Source organism: Carettochelys insculpta, chromosome 16 (genome assembly GCF_033958435.1).
Source record: "Carettochelys insculpta isolate YL-2023 chromosome 16, ASM3395843v1, whole genome shotgun sequence".
Taxonomy (NCBI): Eukaryota; Metazoa; Chordata; order Testudines; family Carettochelyidae; genus Carettochelys; species Carettochelys insculpta.
The window spans coordinates 26,679,342-26,703,717 of NC_134152.1; the positions used below are offsets into that span (position 1 = coordinate 26,679,342).

At 42.8% G+C, this 24,376-nt stretch overlaps 2 protein-coding genes across 3 annotated transcripts in view; both read right to left on the minus strand.

Annotated features, from left to right (window-relative positions):
• The window catches only part of CHLSN (cholesin), a 217,730-nt gene extending 207,646 nt beyond the window's left edge, over nt 1–10,084 (minus strand). The window contains exons 1-2 of the mRNA XM_075010320.1: nt 9,885–10,084; nt 6,248–6,375 (exon numbers count right to left, since the gene is read on the minus strand). Of these exons, the coding sequence (XP_074866421.1) occupies nt 6,248–6,349 (102 nt within the window). The 5' untranslated portion in view covers nt 6,350–6,375; nt 9,885–10,084. The remainder of the gene's footprint in view (nt 1–6,247; nt 6,376–9,884) is intronic.
• A 5,668-nt stretch (nt 10,085–15,752) lies between these two features.
• ZFAND2A (zinc finger AN1-type containing 2A) lies at nt 15,753–24,290 on the minus strand. Of its 2 annotated transcripts, none has more exons than XM_075010485.1 (7): nt 24,170–24,290; nt 23,146–23,242; nt 21,240–21,334; nt 19,499–19,630; nt 18,743–18,894; nt 18,137–18,238; nt 15,753–15,891 (listed from the first exon to the last, which is right to left on the minus strand). In XM_075010485.1, the coding sequence occupies exons 2-6, from the start codon at nt 23,198–23,200 to the stop codon at nt 18,172–18,174; spliced, it is 501 nt and encodes a 166-aa protein (XP_074866586.1). In that variant the 5' UTR covers nt 23,201–23,242; nt 24,170–24,290; the 3' UTR covers nt 15,753–15,891; nt 18,137–18,171. The 2 variants fall into 2 exon arrangements, with proteins under 2 accessions (XP_074866586.1, XP_074866587.1); XM_075010486.1 differs by lacking the exon at nt 24,170–24,290 and adding an exon at nt 23,912–23,930.
• Between the last annotated feature and the right edge of the window lie 86 nt (nt 24,291–24,376).

Sequence of the window (24,376 nt, forward strand, 5' to 3'; positions counted from 1 at the left end):
TGGAGAGGCCGAGGAAAAAGATGTGCTGCAACCTACTAAGTCCAAAGAAAGCTTAGGAGTGCACTGGTCAAGTGATGTGGGACCAGTCGCCTGGTGAGCATCCACCCAAGGGAATAACTGGAAAGATTAAGGATTAATTAAGAACTAGAAGATATAAGTCTTTAATGTTTTTACCCTTTGCCCTACATGCCATATACTCTTGGGTGAATTAATAATGCTTTGCTTTGAAGAAGATGGTTTTAAGTCACTTTAATAGTCATTGTCACAGGCTCCTGAAAGAACAGTGGGTTACTGCTGCCAACCCAGCTCAGCCTTCTCATGTTTATGACACTTGGGAAATGGAAGTTGTAACCCAGAGAGTCAGGCTTGGAGCAGCAGTGACACAAAACTGCACTCAAGAGAGGCGTGAAGGTAGTGAAACCTGTGCTCAGAGACAGCCATTGCACAGCAGCAGCAAAGTCACAGCAGAGAATCACAGCCCTAGTCCTAGCCTGCTCTATGGGCTCAGGCGCCCACTTCTCACTGCCATAGCGAAATGGAATGACCTAGAAGGTGGGGCGGAGCAGAGACAAGGCTTGTGGGGAAGGACTGGGGTTGGAGCAAATGTGGGAAGAAGTGGAGCAGAGGGTAGGGCCTGGGGAAGAAAGGGGTTGTCCCAGACCTCCATGCACCTTAAAGGCAGCTCTGCCCAAAGGTATTCATTTGAGCTCAGCTAAGGAGAGTCCAGAAGTGCAGATTCCCTGTAACTGACAACCTTAAAGATTTTCAAAGTGTTGAGCAAACATCTCTTGTAAAATTTAAGATTTCTCCAGCTGAAGAAATTGAGGCACCTAAAATCAATAGCCACTTTTGAAAATCCTGTGCACTCTCTGTATATGCATGTACATAAAAAGAGAAACACTTGTGGTAAATTATTTGCAAGTGATCTGCAGGTACACAAAGTACAGGTTGAACCTCTCTCATTCAGTGCTGTTGGGACCTTACCTGTGTCAGATGAGAGAATTTGCCAGACCAAAGGAGGTCAATATTTTCTAGCACATTACCAACACTTTCACTGCTTACTGAGCTCTGAGAACATTTAGGGGTAAATTAGAGCTAAATAAAACAAAACCTGAAGACACAGAGCCCGGATGGGTGGCTGGAAACAAACTTTATGAGACCACAGAAAACTTGGCGACACCCATAAGTGGTCATCCAGCTAGCTAAAATCATGCAGATTACTGAGTATGCATGCCAAGAGAGAGTTCCAGCTTAGAAAGGTTCAACCTGTAATTGCCAAAGAATACAAAAATGCTTGCTATGGAAATCTAGTTATTTTGCACCTCTGTAATGAATAATCATTAGCCATCCCGCCACTGTGTGCTTGGTCCATTTTTGTGAACAGGAGGGGAAAGGATACATGACAAAACATCTAATGCTTATGTCATCAAACAGCAAACTTAAAGCTGGCATATTAGCCAGTACTGAAATCCTTATTTCAACAAACTGAAATTTTTCTGTACCAGAGCATTTCAAAAAGCTAATTTTGGGGAAGTGGTCATTTTAAATTATGATTGTCAATCTGGAACATACAATTTAAAATCCCTTTCTCCATGTCTATTATTTCTATATTACGTGGCTTGAGGATGACAATTTCAAAGTCCAAATCTATTTTGAAATAAAATTAGCATATTGAGAAATCACCAAAAAAAGTCAAATAAGTTACATGTAAAGCTCACGTTTGGTTACAATAAAAACAACAAAAATGTGTGGCATTTAACACTAATATTTTAATAAAACGTTAACATGATAATAAACTGTTAGAACTATAGTTCTAAATGACTTCACATTTCTATAGTTGAGTTACATATTGTTTTTTTGCTCTGTTCAGTCCTGTGTTTTAAGAACATTGAATTGTTTGTTGCCATTTAATGTAAAAGGAGGAAACAAACAGATTTAAAAATAAATAAATCAAAACACCAAGATTACTCTGAAAAGTAAACTTGTTCCAAAGAAGAATGTCTTAGCCTTACGATAGTAAGTATTTTTGGAAAAAATGTCATGAAACAATAATCAATGTAATACTAAATCCAGTTACTGACGATGCATTTTAACATACCCCCTGCAACTCTACAAGGAAATCAGTTAGAGATTTACGTTTTCCACTTTTCTGCTGGAATAGCTAAACCTAAATCACGGGTAAAAACTGACTTAATAAACCAATGAAACCACTTCAGTGCCAAAATGAGAATATTATGCATCTGCTTCTTTAAAGCTATCTTTTGGCTCCCATCCTCTCCCATCTCCGTACAAGGTTCTTTATAAGAAGCTAGTTAGCACTGTACCCTGTCTGAAGCTTTCTGCTTCAAGAATTCGAAAAGTTAATTTGAATCAAAGTTGCTACATTAAAATAGTCATACTTCATTATGCTTTATTCAATCCTCTTGGAATTCGTGGTTATCCCTCCCTCATGTCTTGCATTTACCAAGATGTCAGCTCTTTATTTTAAAAAAATTCTAAATTTAAATTCAAATTTAAATATATCAAACTACTTATGTATGAAAATCCTGCATGACAACAGACTAAAGGATTTAATAGGTCTTTCCTCATTGTCCATTTCTACTGCTTGAATTGTACATAGAGTTCGAGAAAAATGCTATACATTTTTTTTTGGGGGGGGCCCCCAAAGGAAACTTAAACCTAAATAAAGAACAAAAAAAATGCAAATATCAAAGACAAACACAGTAAAAGTAAGACCCCAGGAAAAAAAAAAACAAGAGAAGAAAAATTCTAAGTTGTCCAGAAAAACACTGACAGCACACTTTTAAACATAACATACCATTTATATAAGATCTGGCTTAAAATTAGCTCTTAAGGCCAGAGAATTCACTGTCTTATTTTTTAAAGTAAGCTTTTTTTTTTTTTTTTAAATTTTTTAAAATAAGCTGGAAGCTCCTATTTCAGGATGTCAGAAAATGAGTTGGTAGATTCACACAGTAAGGCCAGAAAAGACCAGTGTGGTTGCTTTACCCTTTACTGTCTACAAAACTTTGCACAACATATGACAATGTTTGCTGGGAAAAAAAAAAAAAAGATTTTACAATATCTTACATTGTTTATTTCCCAAAAGTTAGTCCAGTAAATGACAAAAATTTTCATTAGCCATTTTTAAGCGAAGTGTTAAATAAATGTATCTCAGATTTGTTACTCTCACAGTAACTTCAAACAGTAATAAATGTGGTTTACTAAGTTATGCTTTCCCAGTATCAACAGTTACAGTTTATATTGCTGATGCCAAAAAATAGCTTGGGATAGACCTTATATGGTGCTCCATAAAACTAACACTGCACACATATCTGAGCCACCCACCAACTCCTGTAATTCTCACGACTGTTATGCATAGTGATGTTCTCAGACAGCATAATGATACTGTTCTGTAATATTTCCCTTTATACACATTTTACCTTGTAAAATGAGTAGAAAAACTTTTGTATCTCAACAGTTGATCATACAAGCTATCAAACAGTTCAGCACTCAAGATATATAAAGTGATAACTCAGACTGAGACTGGAGAGCCACAAGTGGCTCTTTAATGTGTCTTCTGCAGCCCTTTTCAGTGCATTGTATTAAAACACTTATTTAATTAAGTTGTTAACCAAGGAGGATGCATTTAGTGTTGATAAAATAATACAGTCAGGCATTTTGCTGCAAAAATTAAATATATAAACAATTCACACGCTCACAGATCTTTTGAGTAAAGTGGATGGTTTAATTGGTTCCTGAAACCCCTAAGGTCCGAGTTTCACTGATTTATAAGATTGGTGCAGGTAGAAGTTGGTTTACACAGTGCTAGTAGTGCATACAGACTAACATTCTGTTTAACTGCCTTTATCATTGTCCCTCCAAATCACAATCAACGTTTTTCCTGAAGAGTTATTTCTACCCAGCTTGTGAGTTACTTCAGGGTGCTTGAAGGAGATTAAGACTCATGCTAGATCCCTAAAGTACTTTGGGGATATGCAGTGTGAAGACAAGAGGAGGACTGTCTCTTCATAATCAAAGATCAAGTTTAATAGTAATTGTGAGTTCCTCCCTCTAGGCCTACACATGTGCTATACTCCCTAATTTTGCATTCAAGATGTTCCTGTAGAAGGAAGTAAATGCCTCAGTAAATCTATTTAGAGACAGATCAATTAACTTGAAATCCGCAAGGCCTTCACAGCTTTTCTGAACATTATAGGTGTAATACCGTAACCTATACACTGCAGTCAAGCTGGAGACATTTACTCTCACATGAAAAAAAAACTCTCAAAATATTTGTCCTGTTTGCTGACTGAACCTAAATAAAACCTAGCCAAAGATCAACATCCACAAGTTTTCCTGTAAGTGACAAGAAGGGGAATCAGATCAACGATTCTTAAAACTCTGAACTTTAAGCACATGCTTAAGGATTTGCAGGATCAGGATTTGAGATTTCAAGAGTGCCAGAGGAAAGACGGGAATTCTATTCCTATTCTCTCACCAACAATATTAATATATTTGACATCTGTCTGGTCACATTTTTAATTGATCTCTGGATCATTCGATTGGCAGGACCTGAATGCTTTTAAAGCTTTTGCAGATGTACTTCTGAAGAGTAAACCCTGTCTTCACTGGCATTCTATCACCCAGAACTCTCAAATAACTAAAATTTACTTACAGTTAAAATGTCAGTTATGTCTACAGAAACAAAGCCACCCTGCACTGGACAGGGAAGATGGAAAGGAATAGTGAGAGAGGCATCAGACACTAACAGGTGCTGAACCCGAACCCACAGTTATTAATGATGATGATTGCCGTAAGTGCAGTATAGTGAAAGTAAATACAAAAAAATACAGCAAATACAGCATAAGTTTACAGTGAACAATACTGTTACTGTAAATAATGTACTCTGCATATATTTGTTTCTTAATATATAATCCTGTTTTTCTTTAGTGTTATGCATTATCAGGTATGCCTCTCTATTATGCAGAAAATTTGAATATCTAGAAATCTCCCAGTCCCGGGATTGCCGGATATTTAAGAGTTTACTGTGTTTCATTCACACAAGGTACCCAACTGCAGAGACAACAAGCATTAACCAGTAAGTGTAAGAACTCTGATGCTTGGCTCTGAAAATGTAACCAAAAGATTAGATTTTAATACATTACATTTGAACTATTATTTCCTCTGATAACAGCTGAAAAGGAATGTCATGTTGAAAAGTGTTTCTGCAAGAACAATTCTGCAATTCTGCTTTTGTAAGAAACAATATGCAGAAGTTTGCTTTAAAAAAAACAACTTTCCAGCAGGTGGGGGTTAATTTCAGTTCCTCTGAAATTAATTTGTAATCACTCTATAAAGTGAAGAGTCTGCTGACACCTTCTGGTCAGTCAGAAAGTACATGCTTTATGACTACACAGCACAAATATCAGTTTAATACAACACAATTTTCAAAACAAATCATTCAAATTTTTCCTAACATGGTATTTGCGTTCTCAAGAATGTGTGTATTCTTACACTATGCCTACCTTCCCTTTTCAAGTTATTTCTGGGAAATCACAGTCACATGGACTTGCTGCATCTTTACACTCTACCTGACTGACCTCTTTTATATTAACAGCACCAGGTACAACTTAGACTAGTGAGTGGGCCACACTATTGGCCTTCCTTCATCTTGGTGGGCCACAAGATTGTTGTAACCAAGACAGTCCCCTAGTACAGGGTAGTTTTCCTAACTGTACTTGTGTACCTAGAATTTGCGGGATGTGCCATTTGAGCTGTAGCAGCACTTTGAATGCAGAGGGAACACAAGGCTCTCTTACATTGTGTGCAACCAGCAGCCCACTTCATGTGCCCTTGCTTTAAGTGCATGTCACTTTTTTAATATCGATAAGAAAACAATATAGACAAAAACCAGCAGAATCTGCACCCTGTGCATGAGCAACAATAAACAAAACGTCTCGTGGGCCACACATAGAATCCCTTGGGCTGTGGGTTGCCAACCACTAAGTAACACCACTAACACTCCACACCTGGTTCGGCTACTGTTACACTTTAAAATCAGACATAGCTTGGAATGCAGCTATCATTGGATCCATTTATGTTTTAACTTTTTTCACCCCCTCTACATTATGGACTCAGTTTAATGCATTCATATCTGGTATTGTATCTCTGTTTCTGTAGCACTGAACTATCATCATACCAGATGATACTAAATGAAACTAAACATTCATTTTTGAGCACCTACCTCCAGCTTTTGTTTCTTTTTCTTTGGTTCAGTTTTATGAACCAGTTGTTCCTCTTCTGCACCACACTGCTTTAATTTTTTCCTCCTTTTTAGTTCCTTCATTTTTAGGTTTTCTTATTTTTTCTATTCTGAATAAAGCAATTGAACACATTGGTTAATATTTTTTAAAATATAAGCACTTATTATGCTATTAAAAGATAACCTAGAACTTTGTCAGAAATTTCACTATCTCAAACAGGTGATATATACAGACAGAGCATAGAGGGGGTTACAATAGCACAGGTTTCATTGACAAAATGATTTGTGCTTACACCACTTTAAAATTGTACCCTTTAGTATATTTGCTTGCAACTGAAATCTACTTTGAGGGATTTTCAATTTATTCATTGTGAGTGCAGTAACATAAAGGCTACATCCAGGCTGCAGCAGTTACAGCAGTACTGATGCAGTTACACCAGTGTAGCACTTCTGGGGAAAAGAAAGCTCTCCCATTGAATTAGTATCTCTTGCTCTCCCGCCAATACAGCACTGTCCTCACCAGCACTCGGGTCAGTATAATTTATGTCACGCCAGGATACAGATTAGACACACTCCTGAGTGATGTAAATTATACTGAAGTAATCCGTAGTGCAGACAGCCTGAGATTCTGTAAATAACAACACTATACTCCTGCAGGAAACTGAGGATCTGAACTCCTCAGAACTCAGTATCTGTGGTGACATTTCTACCTTGGGGGAAGTAGGCGGTACAGTAAACAGTTTCATATATCTGAAAAGAAAGAAAGGCATCCTTCATAGACTCCCTCCTTCACTAAGCCTTTTTCTGGTACCATCTGTTGTGCCTGTAGGCAGGAGCCTATTGTTAATGCCACCTGGAAAAGCCCCAAATCCTCCACAGGATTTTAAAAAATTAAGTTTAAAAGATAAAACAAAATTCCAGGACCTTATTGTGGAAAACAGTTGAACTCCGGGAGAGGTGAGGGAATAAACATAGCAAAATGTTACTCCCTGTTACTGATTTGATTCGGTTCTAGTCTCAAGCACATTCTCCCCATATACCAGACTTTCTTATCCCACCTTCTTACCCTTTTTCCACAATGTTTCCATCACCTGGAATGGCATCTCTGAGAAGGCTAACTCACCCCTTTTTTTCTAATTCCCAACTCAAAATCCACCTCCAAACTGAATGTTGCTGTGAAATGGTCAAATACTACTATCTCAATCTTTTTCCAAAGAGGACGACATCGTATCCCTCCACTTTATGTATCTGTGTTGGCAGTAGCCATCTATGAAGATTTTCATAATCCTCTCCTCCATGTACTGTAGCAAAATTAGTTGACAGATACAGAAAGATACTGGAGTGGAGTTAATCCAAATTTTTACTCCGAATCCATTTGTGAAGATGGCTGTCACAATGCATTACACCAAATGGCCATAAATTGTGGAAGAATTTGTGGAAGAATATGCAGCTGGCTCATATTTGGAATGATATGGTCAAATTTCACACAGACAAAGTGTTGAATGTGGAAATCACTTGTCTCCAATTAGGAGTACTAAAATATAACATTAATAACAAATGAGTAGGTACAGGTTGAACCTCTCTCATTTAGCAACATCCGTAATGCAGCATGATTTTATTTAGAAGGACAACCCCTTATCGGGGTGCAGCCAAGTTTCGCAGGGTCCCATAAAGTTTGTTCACAGCCACCAGTCCTGACTCTCTGTGTTCTTTGTTGTTATTTACCTCTACTTTACCCCTAAATGTCTTCTAAGAGCCCAGCGAGCAATGGGAGGGGTTGGTAATACTGCTAGACAACACTGACCTCCAGTGGCCTGGCAAATTCTGTCATTCAGCACTGATCAGCTCTGAGTGTGCCAGATTAGGGAGGTTTAGCTGCACAAACAAGTGGCATGCCCAATTAGTAAACTGGAAAACAGCACTAGATTATATAAAGAGTTGCAAAGTTTTCCATTTTGGATTATGTGAATGGAAAAATACATTTAAATATGAAATTGTTATGTATTTTGGACAGCCTATGGAAAAGGACATTCCAAGATAACCTTGAATCTGATGCCAGACACTATTTGGTCCGCGTGGAGTGCTTTAACTCACATTTTGCTACAGATGAGAATGACTAAAACCTCAAAGCATTTCAACCACACTAGCAACCTAAAATACTCAAGGGACTGTGACAGAAGATACAGCTATTGGATATCTCCAGACCATCCTGGAACTACCCAGCCTGACTGAATTTCCAGTTAAAGGCTACCACTTCTGCACCAATTTTCATATAGAAGAGCATGTGAAAGAATTACTGAGCCATAAATCTACAAAACAATTTTACTTTGTGATTAAAGAAACACTCTTTAAAAACAAAAGAAGATGTTTCTTCAGGGAAACATGTTTGCTGTAGTAACAACTGGTCCTTGAATAAAGTGAAACACCAACTTTATTTTGTTGCCCACAACATGGCATAAATAAGGAGAACATCCTGCTACCTTCAAATGGTCAACCAGTACAATAATTACCAGTAATTTTAATTATATCTTGTTTCTCAGTCACTTGTTTGTGACGAATGGTCCCTGTGCACCCTACAGGGTGCCCATACGGTGAGCAGGTACTGGAAAGGATGTGGCAGAAAGGAAGTTTAGAGTTGCATAGTAGGTAAGTTGCTCACTGAACAACAAAACCTAATAGCAACACTAACAAAGACTTTAAACAATTAATTCTTCAGGTTACTTTCAGTACACAGGTTAAAAAAACAACAGAGGACTCCTATACTAGCTTAAAAATCAATGGATTTATTACGTCATAAGCTTTCATGGGTAAAGTGGGTTTTAGCCACAAAAGCTTATGCCTTAATAAATCTGTCAGTTTCCAATAGGGTACAGATGCCCTCCTCGTTTTTAAGGATACAGACTAACACAGCCATACCTCAGACAGTAACTGCCTGTTGTCCCTCAAACACATTAGCACTGAGGAATGCCAGTCAATTTTTGCACTGACATCGTCTAGCTCTGTGCTACCCACCCAGCTACACCAGAATGGTGCACCTCCCAGCCCACTGACGATTCCAACCAGGCTCCGTTGAGTAAACAGGTCGTTACAACCCGAAGGAGACTGAACAGTCCGCGGTTTCAAACTCCGCCCCCCCCCGCCCCCGACATCTGCATACTGCCACAGCCCCCCTTGCAAGGAGTCAAGGCCGAGGGAGCTCCTGCAGGGCTTCGCAATCCCCCAGAGCGAGGGGGCCTGTAGTGCCGCGTGGGCAGGCGGAACACAGGGGAGCCGGAACTGGAGCGCTAGAGGAGATGGGCCCAGGACTGCTCATTCCCCTCGCCTTCAGCGGGGAGACTCTCCTCCCCCACAACCCTCTGCCAAGCCCCCCCGCCTCAGCAAGGGACACCGAGGAGCGCCCCCCCACGCTTCTCCCTCAGGACGCGGGGAGCAGGACGAAGAACCCCTCAGACGGGGGGGCAACCAAGCCGGCTCGCACCAGACCCGACTCCCCGGGGCCCCAGGGGGAAAGATCTACGCCACCCCGTCTCCTCAGGGCGGTCGCTCACCCTGGGAGCCGTCCGCGCCCACAAAAGACTTGACATAAACACCCCCCGAAGAGTGCCGACTCGCCACGCACCTCTCAGACCCGCCTCAGTGCATTTAACCTGCCCTGGCTTGGCGCGGAAGCCCACCCCTCTCTTTCATTGGCTCCAGCCGAACAGCGAGGGAGCGTGGCAGGATTTCGCTTGGTCAATCACGCCCAGCGCCAATAGAAAGTCAGAATGTCTTAAACCGCCCGTCTCCGCTTGCGGAGGTCGAGAGGCGCACAATGTTGAGGTCATCGCTGTGCGCGGAGTGGAAAAGAGCCGCGCCCTCAGCTTCCGGAGTGGGGGGGGCCTCAGAAACGGAGCACTTCCTCTAGCCATCGGGCTGCGCCACGCCCCACGCGCCACGCCGAGGCTGTGTTCTTCCTTGTCCCGCCCCGCCCTCTACTGTTCTGCCCGCCCACTTGTTCCGCCCTTCTGTACCACGTGCTACAGCTGTCATGCGGTGGGTGACAAGTCTGGGCGGGAGAGCCCTGTCGGTATCTACAAAAACGAGACACCTTATAGGCTATGGCTAGGCTTACCCTGCAGAGGTAGTTTTGCAATTGCCACTCCACCCCTATAGCTACGTCTACACTAGCATTCCTCTTTCTAAAGAGGCATGCAAACGAGGAAAATTGAAAATGCAAATGAAGTTCAGATTCACATATCTGGTGCATCATTTTCATATTCTTCTTGGCCATGGCTATACTAGCCCCCTACTCTTCAGAAGGCATATGCTAATAAGCTAGTGCCATGAATATGCAACATCTCATTAGCATAATAGCAGCCAGACACATTTTGAAAGCACTGCTTTCAAAACAAATGCCACCAGTGTAGATGGCCCTATTGAAAGGACCCCCCCCCCACACACACACACAATTTCACAAGCCCCTTCTTCCTATTTGGTTTTAGCACTTTTGAAATGCACACACCTGCCATTACACATATTCATAGCAGTGCCTCATTAGCATCTGCCAAAGTGGCTCATTAGCACACCCATTCCAAAAGGTGAGGGCTAGTATAGCCATGGCCCTTTTGAAAGAAGAAAAGCAAAATTGTCGATGCAGCTCTTTCAAAAGTAAGCCCCATCTTCATAGGAATCCTTATTTTTTTTTTTTTTTTTTAAAAAGTGTTCCTTCAAAGCTGGGGTTTACTTTCAAAAAAGCCACATCCACCCTGCTTTTCTTCTTTTGAAAGAATATGAAGATGACACACCAGATATGTAAATCTGCAGCTTATTTGCATTTTTAATTTCCCTCATTTGTATGCCTCTTTCAAAAGAGGAATGCAAGTGTAGACAGCCTATGAAACATGCCTGCTATTTCAAAATATATCTGTACTAGGGATGCTATTTCATCAACCCTCTACACCTTGTTGCAGGAGTAAGGAGGGTCTTGAAATAATGCACTATTTCAACATTTGGCACAGTAGACAATGCCAAATGCCAAAACAGCCTATTTTGAAACGGTATACACAATATGCATAGTGCAAATTACATATCTTACTTTGAGTTAAGGGTGCAGTGTAAATGTAGCCTATCAGCTTTAGTTGGGCATAAGCTTCCATAGGCATCTGATGAAGTGGGTTTTGCCTACAAAAGCCGATACCCAGACAAAACTGTTTAGTCTTTGAAGTTTCTCAGACTCTTGCTTTTCCTGGTGTGGCTGCAGCTGACACAATGATCACCATGCCCCAGGGTGCACACTCTCCTCCACCTGCCTCTAGTCTAGGCTGCTGTTCTTTAGCCTGGAGCAGCCCCACTACCCTGGGATGAAGGAGGGAGCTACAACTCTGTTGGAAAAATAAATGTAGTGGAGATGCTGGCTGGACAAAGGCTTACTTAGGTGCTTCTATCTCAGGAATACAGTTGTCCATTTTCTAATAGCCCAAAATAAACACTCTGCCCCCTCTTTGAGACCCCATCCCTTCTTCGAGGCCCCACCTCCCACTTTCTCCTCTCACTTGCCCTCTCTACCTTTCACTGGGTTGAGGCTAAGGCTTGGGGTGTGGGCTCTGGGCCTGTGTTTCCCCCTAAGCTGGGAACTATAGCCTCCCACAGGAGATGTGGGTGCTACCCAGCTGATGAGCAGAGCACCCACAGCAGGAGCTGTGTGTTTCTATTAGGGGTGCACAGCTGCATACACCTTAGGTTACATAATAAATTTTATTTCACCCCTTAATGGCAAAAAACCAAAGAAAGCAGAGTAGACTCTGGGGATGAGGTGCTTGGGGTATAGGAGGTTTAAGGGTGCAAGTCCGGGGAGGGAGTTAAGTTGCATGTAGGGATTCTGACCTGGGGTCCAGGAGAGAGTTAGAGGACAATCCACCAGTTCGTGCTTACCTCATGTAGCTGCTGGAAGTGGCCATATTTAGCTTTCAGGAAGAAAGGCTAAGGGTTTTGCACACTGCTCCCTCCCACAAGAGCCACCCCACCTATTGGCCACAGTTCCTAACACCACACAGGATCCCTGGGGCCCCTAGCCTCTACGAGCCAGACATGCAGGGCACTTCTGGGAGCCAAATGGAGCCAGGGTAGGTAGGTAGAGAACCAGCCTGCCTTAGCCCAGCTATGAAGCCAACCAGCCTTTTCATAGCCTGGTAGAGCTGCCAGGGTCCCTTTTTGACCCAGCCTTCCTGTCAAAACCCACATACCTGCCACCCCTTCAGAGGCTGGTACTAAAGAAGATCAAGTTATTCTTAATGGGCCTGAAACATTGCTCACAGTAGCTCAAAAGCCTATCTGCTGCCCCCCTGTAAAGGTTAAAAGTACTGCAGTGCTTATGTTTCTCACATGCTCAAGGTACAGCATCTACAGCCAGGAAGCAAAATGCTTATGATCCACTTGAGGACACATACATTTTCATGGACCACTGCTACACAAACTTCCTCCTGACCCAGGAATAGGGAGATGTAAAGTTATTCAATAGTTTCATCACCTCATTTTTAATCCATACTGTAATATTGAAAATGTTAATGTTGATCACTTTTATTTGGCCAAACAGATATAGAAACAGATGCTCTTACCCAACTGACTAGAATAAATTTTAGGGTAACAGTGCAAACACTTGCTTACAATTTTGCATTCCACAGATATTCTCCACTATTTATTTATTCACCAATATTTCCTCTCACCCAACAATCCTTCCATCTGCAAAATTTACTAGGATAATACAAAAACAATACCAAATAAGGAGTTTACATTTGTTTTTGTATTTGAATGAATGATCCAGAAAAACTTTAACATGGTATAGCATATATACTAAATAAAAAAAATACAAGATGAGCCCTGCTTCGGTCCTATGAGTATAATATGGTAAAACTACACCAGTGGCATATTTGAGAATTGTAATTTAAATATACTCAGATCTATCACCTAGATTTCAGCAGTTATAAAAGACCTGAAATTAAAGTTTCATTACATATCCTGTTGTGACATCCTGTGGTGAAACATGGTATTTTTGACATACCAAAAATCACTTCCAGGTTAAGGACTACATAGATTGGGGTGTATAATGTTTGGGAGGGATTTCACGGGAGGGGCATAGCATGAGCAGCTGCTGGGTCTCACTCATCCACCTCAATACAAATGTTCATGTATTACTGCTTTCTATTTATGTGCATTCATATTTCTATAGCAGTTAAAGCTTTTACGTTCTACATACTTATTTTCTTGCACATGCTGAAAAGGGTTTTCCCCTCGTATGATTGTAACCAGAATTTGTCGAGTTGGATAACATTAAGGCTGTCTCCACTATCCTCTTCCTTTCAGAAAGGCCATGGTAATGAGGCACTGCTAGAAATAATGGCAGCCACATGATTTGAAAGTGCTGCTTTCGGAACACATGCCACCTTTGTAGATGGGGCCTTTCAGAAAGGCCTCAGGGCTTCAAATGCCCCTTCTTCCTAAAACCAATAGACCTTGAAAATAGCCATACCACCTCTGGACCTTGAGCTCTTATGGCACTAACCTGAAGTTTATTTGGTCAAATAAGTTAAGAGACCAGTTGTTCCTCAGAACTGGGCCCACCCCATCCTTATCAAAAAGCCACCATTTTCCTGGGTCCACCACATTCCAACTCAGAACTGGAAAACTGCTAGAAATTACACTGGACAAAGACTGAAAGTAATAAAGCACAGCTTGCTCTACTCCACCATGCAGGACTCCATACACTTGGCCACTAGCATGGCCCTTTCAAAATTTTGGCCAAATTGGAGAAAACTAATGAGGTGCTGGAATGAATACTAGCATGCTGCCAGACATGGCACTTCAGAAGTGCCATGTTTGGTCACATGCAGCTCATCTACATGGGGCCCTTTTCAAAAGGAACCAGCAAATATCAAAATCCCCTTATTCCCATCAGCTGGTGGGCACAGGAAAATGGTAGCTTTTGATAAGGATGGGGTGGGCCCAGTTCTGTGGGAGAACAGTCTCAAAACCCCTTGGACCAAATGACCCTCAGATTTGCACCCCAAGGAGCTGGTAGTAATAAGGGATTTTGATGTTTGCTGGGTCCCTTCAAAAAGGGCCCGATGTAGACAAGCCACACAGGATTGAAACACAGCACTTTTGAAGTGCTATGGCTGGCACCCTGCTAATGAGGTGCTGAAATCAATGTTCAGCACCTCATTAGCATTCTCCAACTAGCATGGCCCTTTTGAAATTTTGGCCAAGTGTAGACATGGCCACAGGACAGCAGAGCAGATATGAATTACTCCAGGAATAGTCACACTACCATGTTCTTGGCTGGTTTTAAGCTTTCCCCTGGAAGGGATCTTCATGCCCCTGCCCCATATGCATTTTGAAAAATCATTTGCTGTCATCGAGCACAAGACAACAAGCCTAGGAGCTTGCAGTGTCTACAGTTATCAGTAGTAGTTATTGTGTGTGTGGATGTGGCAGTTTCATAAGCTACAGTCATTTTGCCTCACTGCTTCCTCATTAAAACAGATAAGCTATTTGTTACTGGTTCAGATGTTTGTTGTATGAGCTTGCCCTTCTCACTAGCTCAGGAAGAGTGCATGTACAACTCAGTGTAGGCAGGAGCGATGCACTAGATAGCAATCTGCCTTAGTTCTAAACCAGCATTCCTGCCTAAGAGCAGAAAGTTGAAGACTGTTAGAGATGGCATTGTTCCAATGAGACATGAAATTGGAGTCTTGACCACTTACCAAATTTAGATGAGTTTCCTGCTTTGAGTCCAATTCAAATAGTTGCTTTCTTTATATGGAACTCTTCCCATTCATCTGAAGGCGCTTTCTATTCTTAAACTAGTCAGCTTTATATTGTTCCACTCCACTGATTTTACATTGGAAGTTGGCAATTAGCTACTTGAGAACTTCAGCTTGCTTAGAAGTAGTGGAAGAGTAGTTAGAGGGGAAAAAAGGTAGAAAAATATTGCTCTTCCCCCTCTCAGACAAACAACTCAACTTCTCACCCTCTTAGGTCACAGCCCTGTTTAATTTGCACAAGAGGGGAGATTAGGTTTGTAAACGCATTCTGAAGGTGAACAGATTCTGATTTCTAGCCGCCACAGGAAACGTGATTTCAAGGATGAATTATGCTCCACCTCAAATTCTGCTGCTGAGCCACCTCCCATTAGAAGCCCCTCAAAGAAATACCAGATCACTGGTGGAGATGGAACAGGTGAGTCACTTATAACTGTACCCTGCAGCTAATAGATACATTGGGTGCAGTTCACACAACTCCAGTTGCTAAACAGTTCAAAGTGGCTTTAAGATGTCCACTGCAATCATAGCAAGTGAGGTTGTTTTCTAACTTTAGTGTTTGCTGCCACTAGCGGCTCAGAGGCTTCCTTGCTCTTTGATTTTGCAAGGCAAAAAATGCTTGCTGTTTTATTAGGACTTCATGTGTTCCCTCTATTTGAGTTGAAGTACTAGAGATCACAGTATTGCTCTTCCTTTTGTGAAGGACAATTTATTGAAGTTAGAACTTTAGTCTATTGCACTATACAGAATGTACAAGCTTTAGGCAAAATTACTACATTGGTTTAAATATTTGATGGCTGGAGCACCAACAGCCTCTGCTCTTGTCAGCACCTGAAAGAGAAAGTTACAGATTTAAGCTCAAGTCCTGATGTGAAGAACCTAATAAGGAAGGTCTGAATAGCTATTTTCTTTAGTTCAGCCACAATTAAGAGATTACACGAACCTTCCCACTACAAGGATGGCACAAATTGCCCTAGTGAGTTCCTACATCTTAACCACATTAGTAGCTGACAGTCTGCACTCAGAGTTCCTTAATTAGTAAGGGTAGCACTCAAATCACCATGCATGAGACTTGCCAGAGGCAAACACTTAACCACACCGTTACTCCTGGGGATTAGTAACAGAGAGAAAGCTGTGCTAGTCTATATACTAATCAAAACAAAAGCAGTAAAGTAGCACTTTAAAGACTAGCAAAATAATTTGTTAGATGAGGTTTCGTGGGACAGACCCACTTCTTCTGAAGTGGGTCTGTCCCACGAAACCTCATCTAACAAATTATTTTGCTAGTCTTTAAAGTGCTACTTTACTGCTTTTTTGTTTCACTCCTGGGGGAATTTGGTGCAAAAAGAAAAAACCAACAAGGAGTCCTGTGGCCCCTTATAGGCTAACAGATATCTTGGCACAAACTTTCATGTGCAAAGACTTGCTTTATCAGATGCATGGGGGGGATGGTTTCAGAGGGGTACTTAAAGTGAGATTCCAGTAAAAGGGAGGGCCAGAGCTGACAAGGTCTATTCAGTCAGGGTGGAAAAGGCCCATTATGTAGTAGTAGTATCATCCATGGTTAATGGATTAGACAGACTGCGAGTGGCTCACACCTTACAAAAGGAGCTTCTCTGCCCTAGGTGCAAACACCTCCACACTAGACTGACAATGGGCCATATTTCCCCGCCCCCACCATCTCATCTGACCTGTTTTTCCCCCTCTTCATACATACTAATAACAGGCCTTTTCCACCCTGACTGAATAGACCTTGTCAGCTCTGGCCCTCTTCTACTGGGATGCCCACCTCTTTAAAAACCCCTCTGAAACCACCCCCACCATGCATCTGATGAAGCAGGTCTCTGCCCACAAAAGCTTATGCTCCAAGGTATCTGTTAATCTAAGGTGCCACAGGACGACTTGTTGTTCTTGAAGGTACAGACTAACACGGCTACCTCTCTGATATTGGTACAAAGTTTGTTCTACACATTTTAAAAATGTTTGCATTTGTTCTGCATTTTATACCTTACTAGTACAATATAATCACTAGTTTCAATTTTGATGATTTTATTTCAACTCCAATGACTGGAGAATGGGATTGGGAGCACTGGAGAAAGAGTACCCCAACATCACCTAACAGTCATGTAGAGGATTCTGACCCTTTGCAAATATTTGGTAACAAACCAGCCACATGCTCAGTATTACATCAAAGACAACTGAAAATGAAGTGTGGGCTAGGGACTCAAACTGTATATTGACTACTGACCATCTCCAGAAAGGTCAGTAGCAAACAGTTCATAGATCACAGCTGGATAGGCATGTCAATCCAAGACTTTTGCAGCAAACAAACAATGAGAAATCCTGTGGCAACTTTTAAACTAAACAGTTGTTTTTTTTTGGGAGCATAGCTTTTGCAGGCAAAGACCCACTTTGGCAGATACGTGTAGGATGCAGATACAGATTAACATGGCTACTGCTGGTACTTGAGTCCAAGAATTTAGATCAGTTCTAATCACCAAAGTACCATGAGCATTTTTAAGGCCATACTGTCCTTTGCTATAATGCAATTTTACACCACTCTGGTCATGGAACCTTAGTTTTCCAACATACTTTAATACTTGGGGGATGCACTAAGAACAGGAACAATTGATTAAGCAGGCAAGTACACTACATTCTGCTTTGCCAGAAGCAATTGAGCCTGCCCCACACCTACCTCCTCAAACATCTTAAGGCCTGGCTCCCCACACACTAGTTGTGTTGCAAGTAGAGTCACTTTCACACATACTGCCCAGTCCCTGACCCCAGCACTGATTTTGCGCTTCTACCACTGGCCTGCACTGCTGGAGACACTCATGACTCTCTTGGGCATTTTTACCTTCCCCACAGAAGAGGGATGTCTGATGGCAAAGTGCAAAAATCTGCAGCACTTATGACCTCTACACACACAGTGATGCAGAATTCACCTCTTGGTCTGTTATATGCCCTCCCCTGTGCTCCTGGCATTGTTCAGATCTCAACTAGCAACTGTCAGTTATAAGAGGCATGCCAATAGCAATTCTATAGCCTGTAGACACTAGGCTGTTTTCTCACATACCCATGTTTCAGCTTCCACCTGTTATGCAGAGGATATCAGGACATCTTGCTTGATCTGGCTGCCCTGAAGGTGGCTTCAGATGCTCTCATTATAGCTGCATACCTAAAGGAAACAACCATGCTCAGCTCTCATTTATTCCATCATCACATCCATCCACTGCGTGATTTGCACAGAACTGGTCACGCAGCTGCTCTAGGATCCTATTTCATGGCACAAGGAATGTAGCTGTGCCTAGAAGAGACATGTTATTTCACTTGAAAGGCTCAAATCTGTGCTCATTAATTCCTGCTACAGTCACTTTGATACAAGGAAAATGGTGCTTTGCAAGCCAAACTCACTGGAAGCTGGTGAGCCTTTGTTAGGCTACTGTAAGAGTCAGTCATCCTTTTCCTTCCAAGTGTGTTCTCAAATTGCTCTCAGAAGTTAACCAACTAGTACAGAAAAGCTTTAAGATTATAAAAACAAGTTCTTCTAAAAAATCTGAACATTTAGTAGCTATAATTTGAGAAGTCAACTGCAAGTTGCAGGAGATATTTTCACACATGGCCTCTGAAAAAAGCTGAGATATGCAAGCATGACCTGCACTATGAATTTTAACTGCCTTACCCAGCTTTGGAGATGGAGTGACCTCCCCCTCTGCAGTCATGATCTTGAGGATGACGATGTTTTATACAATAGTTTCCATGACACTGGTTACAAACAAGTTTCATCATCTCTTTTCTTTTGCAGCCTTCCTTTGAACACTTGTTTGTGAAAACCTAACAAGGTAGTTCAGGAAAGTTTTTAGTATGGAAGCACTTTCTGCTTGAACATTACTTGAAAGGTAATTTTCTAGTCTGACCAAGATGGTATCCAGGCCTCTAAATTAACCTGAAATCTAGAGAGCAATTTGAGCAAAAAGTTATTCCAACTCCTTAAATTCAGAGTTAATCTATTCATAGTGCAGTAAGTAGTATAGGTTTTATTTTGCCCAGCACAGAAGTGATAATACTATTCATGCCAATACCAGAAGTTAACATTTGCTGAAGCCAGAGGTACCATGTTTGGTTATTGATAAAGCCTTGTAGCTAAGTCACCAACACAAACCCAACTGGTCAGGAAAGGCCAATATACACTTCATCACTGTTTGCTGAGCTGCAGAGTAGATAGTTACTAGTGGGTAGAGAACAAGACTACTGCTCACATGATCAGCATGCCAAAAGAATTAAGATAAACTTTAGGGATCTCTTCCAGGGGTCTTCAACAGAAAGCCTGAAGGGCACAGGGTAGTAAAGTGAAACTTGTATTGCTTCTTCCTGTCATGATGTGCAGATGGGAGACTTCTCTATAAGCAATTTAGATTTCAAAAGGGAGTTTCCTTACCCTCTGTTTCTGCTGAATGGGATTATATTTGCAATCCTGGTCCATGTGTGCTCCAACTACAATATCAGGCATCTCACCTCTTCTCACCGGGATGGGAGTGTTACATAAAGGACATACTGGAACTTGCACATCCTAAAGATGGTAAAGATTAGAGATGTCACAGATCAAGCAAGATTCCGGAAGAAAGGGGTCCCACCAAACTCAGATTTCTAATTTCTCTCCCTCTCTGAAGACATGATTCAGAAGTGAATTACCTCCCTCTTTCCCATACCAAGGCTCCTTCAGAACTTCCAGGATATCCACTTCAGGAGTGCTGGATTCTGCATTTCCAGTTACTACAGGAAGTCACGTCACTATAACTGTGGCTGACCACCTTTAGATCATGTAGTTTTCAAATCCTGAAGACCCTGTTCCTGTTGAGTTAACTTCTTTCCCAGCCCTAATTGGCTAAGTTTCTGTTCAATTTCCCAAATCTTGTGTAAAACTATAATTATAGAATCACAAGCAACTCCAACAAGAGAAATACAGGATGGCTATGTCTACACTAGCACACTACATCGAAGTAGCCTATTTTGAAGTAAGGACATCGAAATAGGCTACTTCGACACATATCATCTACATGTCCTCCAGGGAAGTAGTGACAGGGAACATCAAAAGGAGCTGCCCCAGAAGGAAGTGTGTGTGTGGATGCTCCACAAGTGCTCCCCATCAAAATAAGGAGCCAGCAAAGCTCCAAGCCACTCTCTTAAAGGGCCCCTTCCAGACACACTTGCCTTGCACAGCACAAGATCCACAGAGCCGACAATGGGTTGCAGACCCTGTGCATGCAGCATGGACCCCCCAGCTGCTGCAGCAGCAGCCGCCAGAAGCCCTGGGCTAAGAGCTGCTGCACGCAGTGACCACAGAGCCCCACAGGGGCTGGACAGAGCATCTCTCAACCCCTCAGCTGATGGCCGCCATGGAGGACCCCACTATTTTGAAGTAGCAGGACATGGATTGTCTACACACCCTACTTCAACATTCAACATCAAAGAAGGGCGCTATTCCCATCTTCAGACAGGAATAGCGATTTCAACGTCTCACCGCCCAACGTTGATTTCAACGTTGAAATAGCACATGGCACATGTAGACGCGACGCGTGCTATTTCAATGTGCCAGCTACTTTGAAGTAGCTGGCTAGTGCAGATGCACCCAGTAAGTTTATAGACTACCCATTAGGCAAATTTGGTAAAGCCAGATTCTGCACCTGGGTAAGCTGAAACAGCTTTTTTGAAAAAAGCCTGTAATTCTGTCCAGTAATTTTACATTGCTAGAAAGCAAACTAAGCGCTTTCATACCAACTCACATTTACAGTCCTCTGTTCTTCCTAATCAGACTTTTCCACTCAAGTGTTCTGTCATTTGCTTTTCTCTAGTTTCAGGTTTCCTGTCCCATTCTTCCAGGAATGGACGATATTGGAGAAAACGGGTACTATTTCAGCAATGTAATGTCCTAAGATACTACATTCTGCACTCTATCAAAATCCAATCTAAACGAAGAACTAAAATCAGGTTTGCCACAGTTTAGAAAAAAGTTATAGCAGAATTTAAGTTAAAATGGTAAACTAAATCCAAGCCTGCTGGGCCTCCTGCCTGGGAGTAAAGCGGGTGATAAGAAACTGCTATTCAGGTTTCAGAGTTGGCATTCATAAGTTAGGAGAGCCCCTAGGTGCAAGCATTGGGTATTACTGTAAGATGCTTACCTTCTTATATGAAGAGGAACACTTGTGTTGGTCATATGTGATATGATCTTTACAGAAAACTTCTTCACATGCATCACATTTTAAAGGAAGAAAATCTGTAAGAAGCAGACAACATCAGATGCCTACAAATCCTAAACAGAGGTGATTTAGGTGTTAACCTTTTGAAGTGTCACTAAAAAGCAGTCATTGCCAGTGAATTTCTCATGCATTAGTAGATCTTGTCCAAGCAGGTATCTGGATTCTGAGTAACCAAGACAACCTACATCAGAGGTCAGCAACCTTTCTGAGGTGGAGTGCCAAAATTTGACCTTTTCACCTCTACGTACAGTCTAAGTGCTGGGAATACTTCTTAAAGTCACTAATAGTCCTACTTACAACTTCATTAACAAAATAAGATTGAGCTTTACTATTTAGGTGGTGGTAGTGGCCTTTTTCTTAATCCACAGGCAGCATGGCTTTGAACAAGCTCCCAGATGCATGGAAGAGGAGGGGTAGGGCTTAGCTCCTACCCTGAGTGCTGATGAGTCCGCTCACATGCCACTCTTGGCACCCATGCCAGGGGTTGCTAATCCCTGTTCTACATGAACTAGTTTAGGCCATTCCAATTAGTGTATTTCAGAAAGCAACAAGGAGAAGAGAAGTTTCTCAACTGAGAATGCTAAGGGAGCCTTACTTCTGATTTTTAATCCACAAGTTACATACAAATACAGTGGGATAAACTGCCCTGTCCTAAGCACCACAACAGCAGCAACAGTTCAGGGGCCATACTAGTCGTATGAACCCAGGACTCAAGTCACAGATTTGCTTTAGCTCCTATTATACCCAAATACAGACGTCTCCCAACTATTAGGGTGAATGGCTGAGAAGCCTTTAGAGGTGTAGCTTTTGCATCTGCAATTGTTGGCTATCCTTCTTAAGATCTGACATATATAATAATCGAAGACTCCATGCACCACATCAAGGAACCCAAATATTTTGACAGACATGCTGTCTACCTGGTTGCCAGAGTCCATAGTCTGAGATGCTTCTCTGGATTCTAGGGTTTCACTGATGGTTGGAGGTTTTTTCCAGCTCTGGCTGTAATTCTAGACATCTCTGATGCAGACTGCCAGACATCTGCAATAATTCAGTGTAGGATGTTTGTACAGAGCCAAGTCACTTACTTATTGGAGATGGGGAATCATGAATAGTGGGTGAGCTGCATGAGTGGCCCTCCTTCACCTCAGTGGACTGCAGCAGCTGGCACAGTTCCACCTGTGGACCCTCCTCCTCCTCTCCCTAGAAGCCTCTTGCACACCAGGGGCCCACAACTACCTGCTCCTCCCACTGCCTCCCAGAGCAAAAAGGCTGTGAACAGTTGATTCACAGTGTTCTCTTTGTGATGTGTGGGATATAGCAGATATGGAGAAAAAAAGTCACAAGATTCCCCTGATCCAAGAAGTGGTTGGGAGTTCAGTGGAGAGGGAGGCACAGGAAGGGCAGGGCTTCAGTGCACAAGAGGTGCCTCAGAGGGGAAGTAACCAGGGGAGTCTGCGGGCAAAGCCCCAGTGGGCTAGGTACAACCTGCAGGCACCAATGGTTTAGTCACACTTCTAGTCTTAGCAGTGAAAACAAATTCACTACACTGCAGTTCTCCAGAAGCTCTTTTCTCTTCCCCTGGAAATTTAATGCATAATCCTTGGTTATTTATGGGTTCAGCTGATCCTATGTCACTGCACCACTGCCAATCAAAAGCGCTGAAAAGTGCTGGACTTCCATTCAGTAAATCTCAAGATATTTATCTGTTTCTCCTTATCACTATCAGTTAGCTTTGTGTAAACCAAGTTATCAACAGGACTAGAGCTGATATTTTAATTTACTACAGTCTATTAACAATACCAGTAGTTGCATTCAAAGTGCTTCTTACCCAGCTGTTTGCAAGTTTTTACTGAACAATGCTTGCCCAAGTCTGGGAACTCCATAACAGCAGTTGCTTCAAGCTCCTTGGCTATGACACCAGTCACCTTAAAAAAAATGAAGTTCAGGGTTTAGTTAATTACAGTGTCAGCCCAACACCACCTCACCCCCAGCAATCAAAGTATTTTGCGAGAGTGATCTTCAGGTTTTAAAAAAGCTAAGCCAGGATACGCAGCCAAGAGATTGATCAACCAGCTCTAGCTCTGAGAGCAGAAGGTGAAAGGCCTCCACATTCCAGCTTAAGTGAGCAACAACCAATTACTTAGCCACAAGTAGGGGTGGGAGCACCATTTCTGCTTCAGGGTGTCAGGAGAGAAAGCCACCAGGAAAGAAGTCTGACAAGTAGGCTGCACAGACTTTAGTCTCTTAAGGGCAAGAGGGAAGCAGGAATAAGCCATCTTGCCCCTACTAGAAACCTGCACAAGCACCATGGGGACCCTGATTTAGTCCACAGACCATGGCAATCCCACCTTCTACCTGCCCTAGGGACCACAGGTGCTAGAACGAGGACTACAAACAGCACCCCATGGCTTGAAGCAATTTCCAGGCTACATGGGGTTTCCAGTGAAGTACAACAGCTGTCAGCATCATTGCTGGGACGCTGACTTACTCCCCCGCTCCCCATGGGAATCCCCCGCCTTCAGGGTACCCAGTACAGTGCCGCCCAAACCCCGATCTACTCCCCATGGCCTGCAGGGGGCTGCCCCCTACAACACCTCGACTTCCGCGCACAGCGGGGTGACCGCAGCTGACAGCAGGTCCCCACTCTCCACGCCAGGCCACGGAGCTCACAGCCAGGCCACGTCCCGGGAGAAGGCCCGACGCAGCACCCGGCCCCAGCCGCCCAGCGGCGTCTAACGGGCGGGCGCTCCAGGGTGAGCGACTAGAGATCTGCGCCGCCGCCACCTTCACTCACCCAGACCCAGCAAGAGGCACCGGGCTGCCTGCGAGCCCTGCGCACGCCGAGCACTTACCGCACAATCAGAGCAACGCGACCCCCCTCTACACTACTGACAGCCGCTGCCGGCGCCGGGCCTTTTATCCCGCCCACCCGCTGAGTCACGCTCCGCTCGGCAAATCCCGTCTTTGCCGAGTCATGCCCGGCGCACGCGAGGTGTGATGACGCGAGCACCGCCCGCTGGCGCGTTCCAAAGAGCGTAGTCGGCACACGGCCAATCACT

Excerpts from the sequence above, each read along its gene's own strand:
- ZFAND2A (XM_075010485.1), bottom strand. The coding sequence starts at position 23,200 with ATGGAGTTCCCAGACTTGGGCAAGCATTGTTCAGTAAAAACTTGCAAA. Across the intron at positions 21,335-23,145 it reads AAAAACTTGCAAACAGCTGG|ATTTTCTTCCTTTAAAATGT; the intron begins GTAAGAAGCACT and ends TGCTTCTTACAG. Across the intron at positions 18,239-18,742 it reads CACTCCATCTCCAAAGCTGG|GTATGCAGCTATAATGAGAG; the intron begins GTAAGGCAGTTA and ends TGTTTCCTTTAG.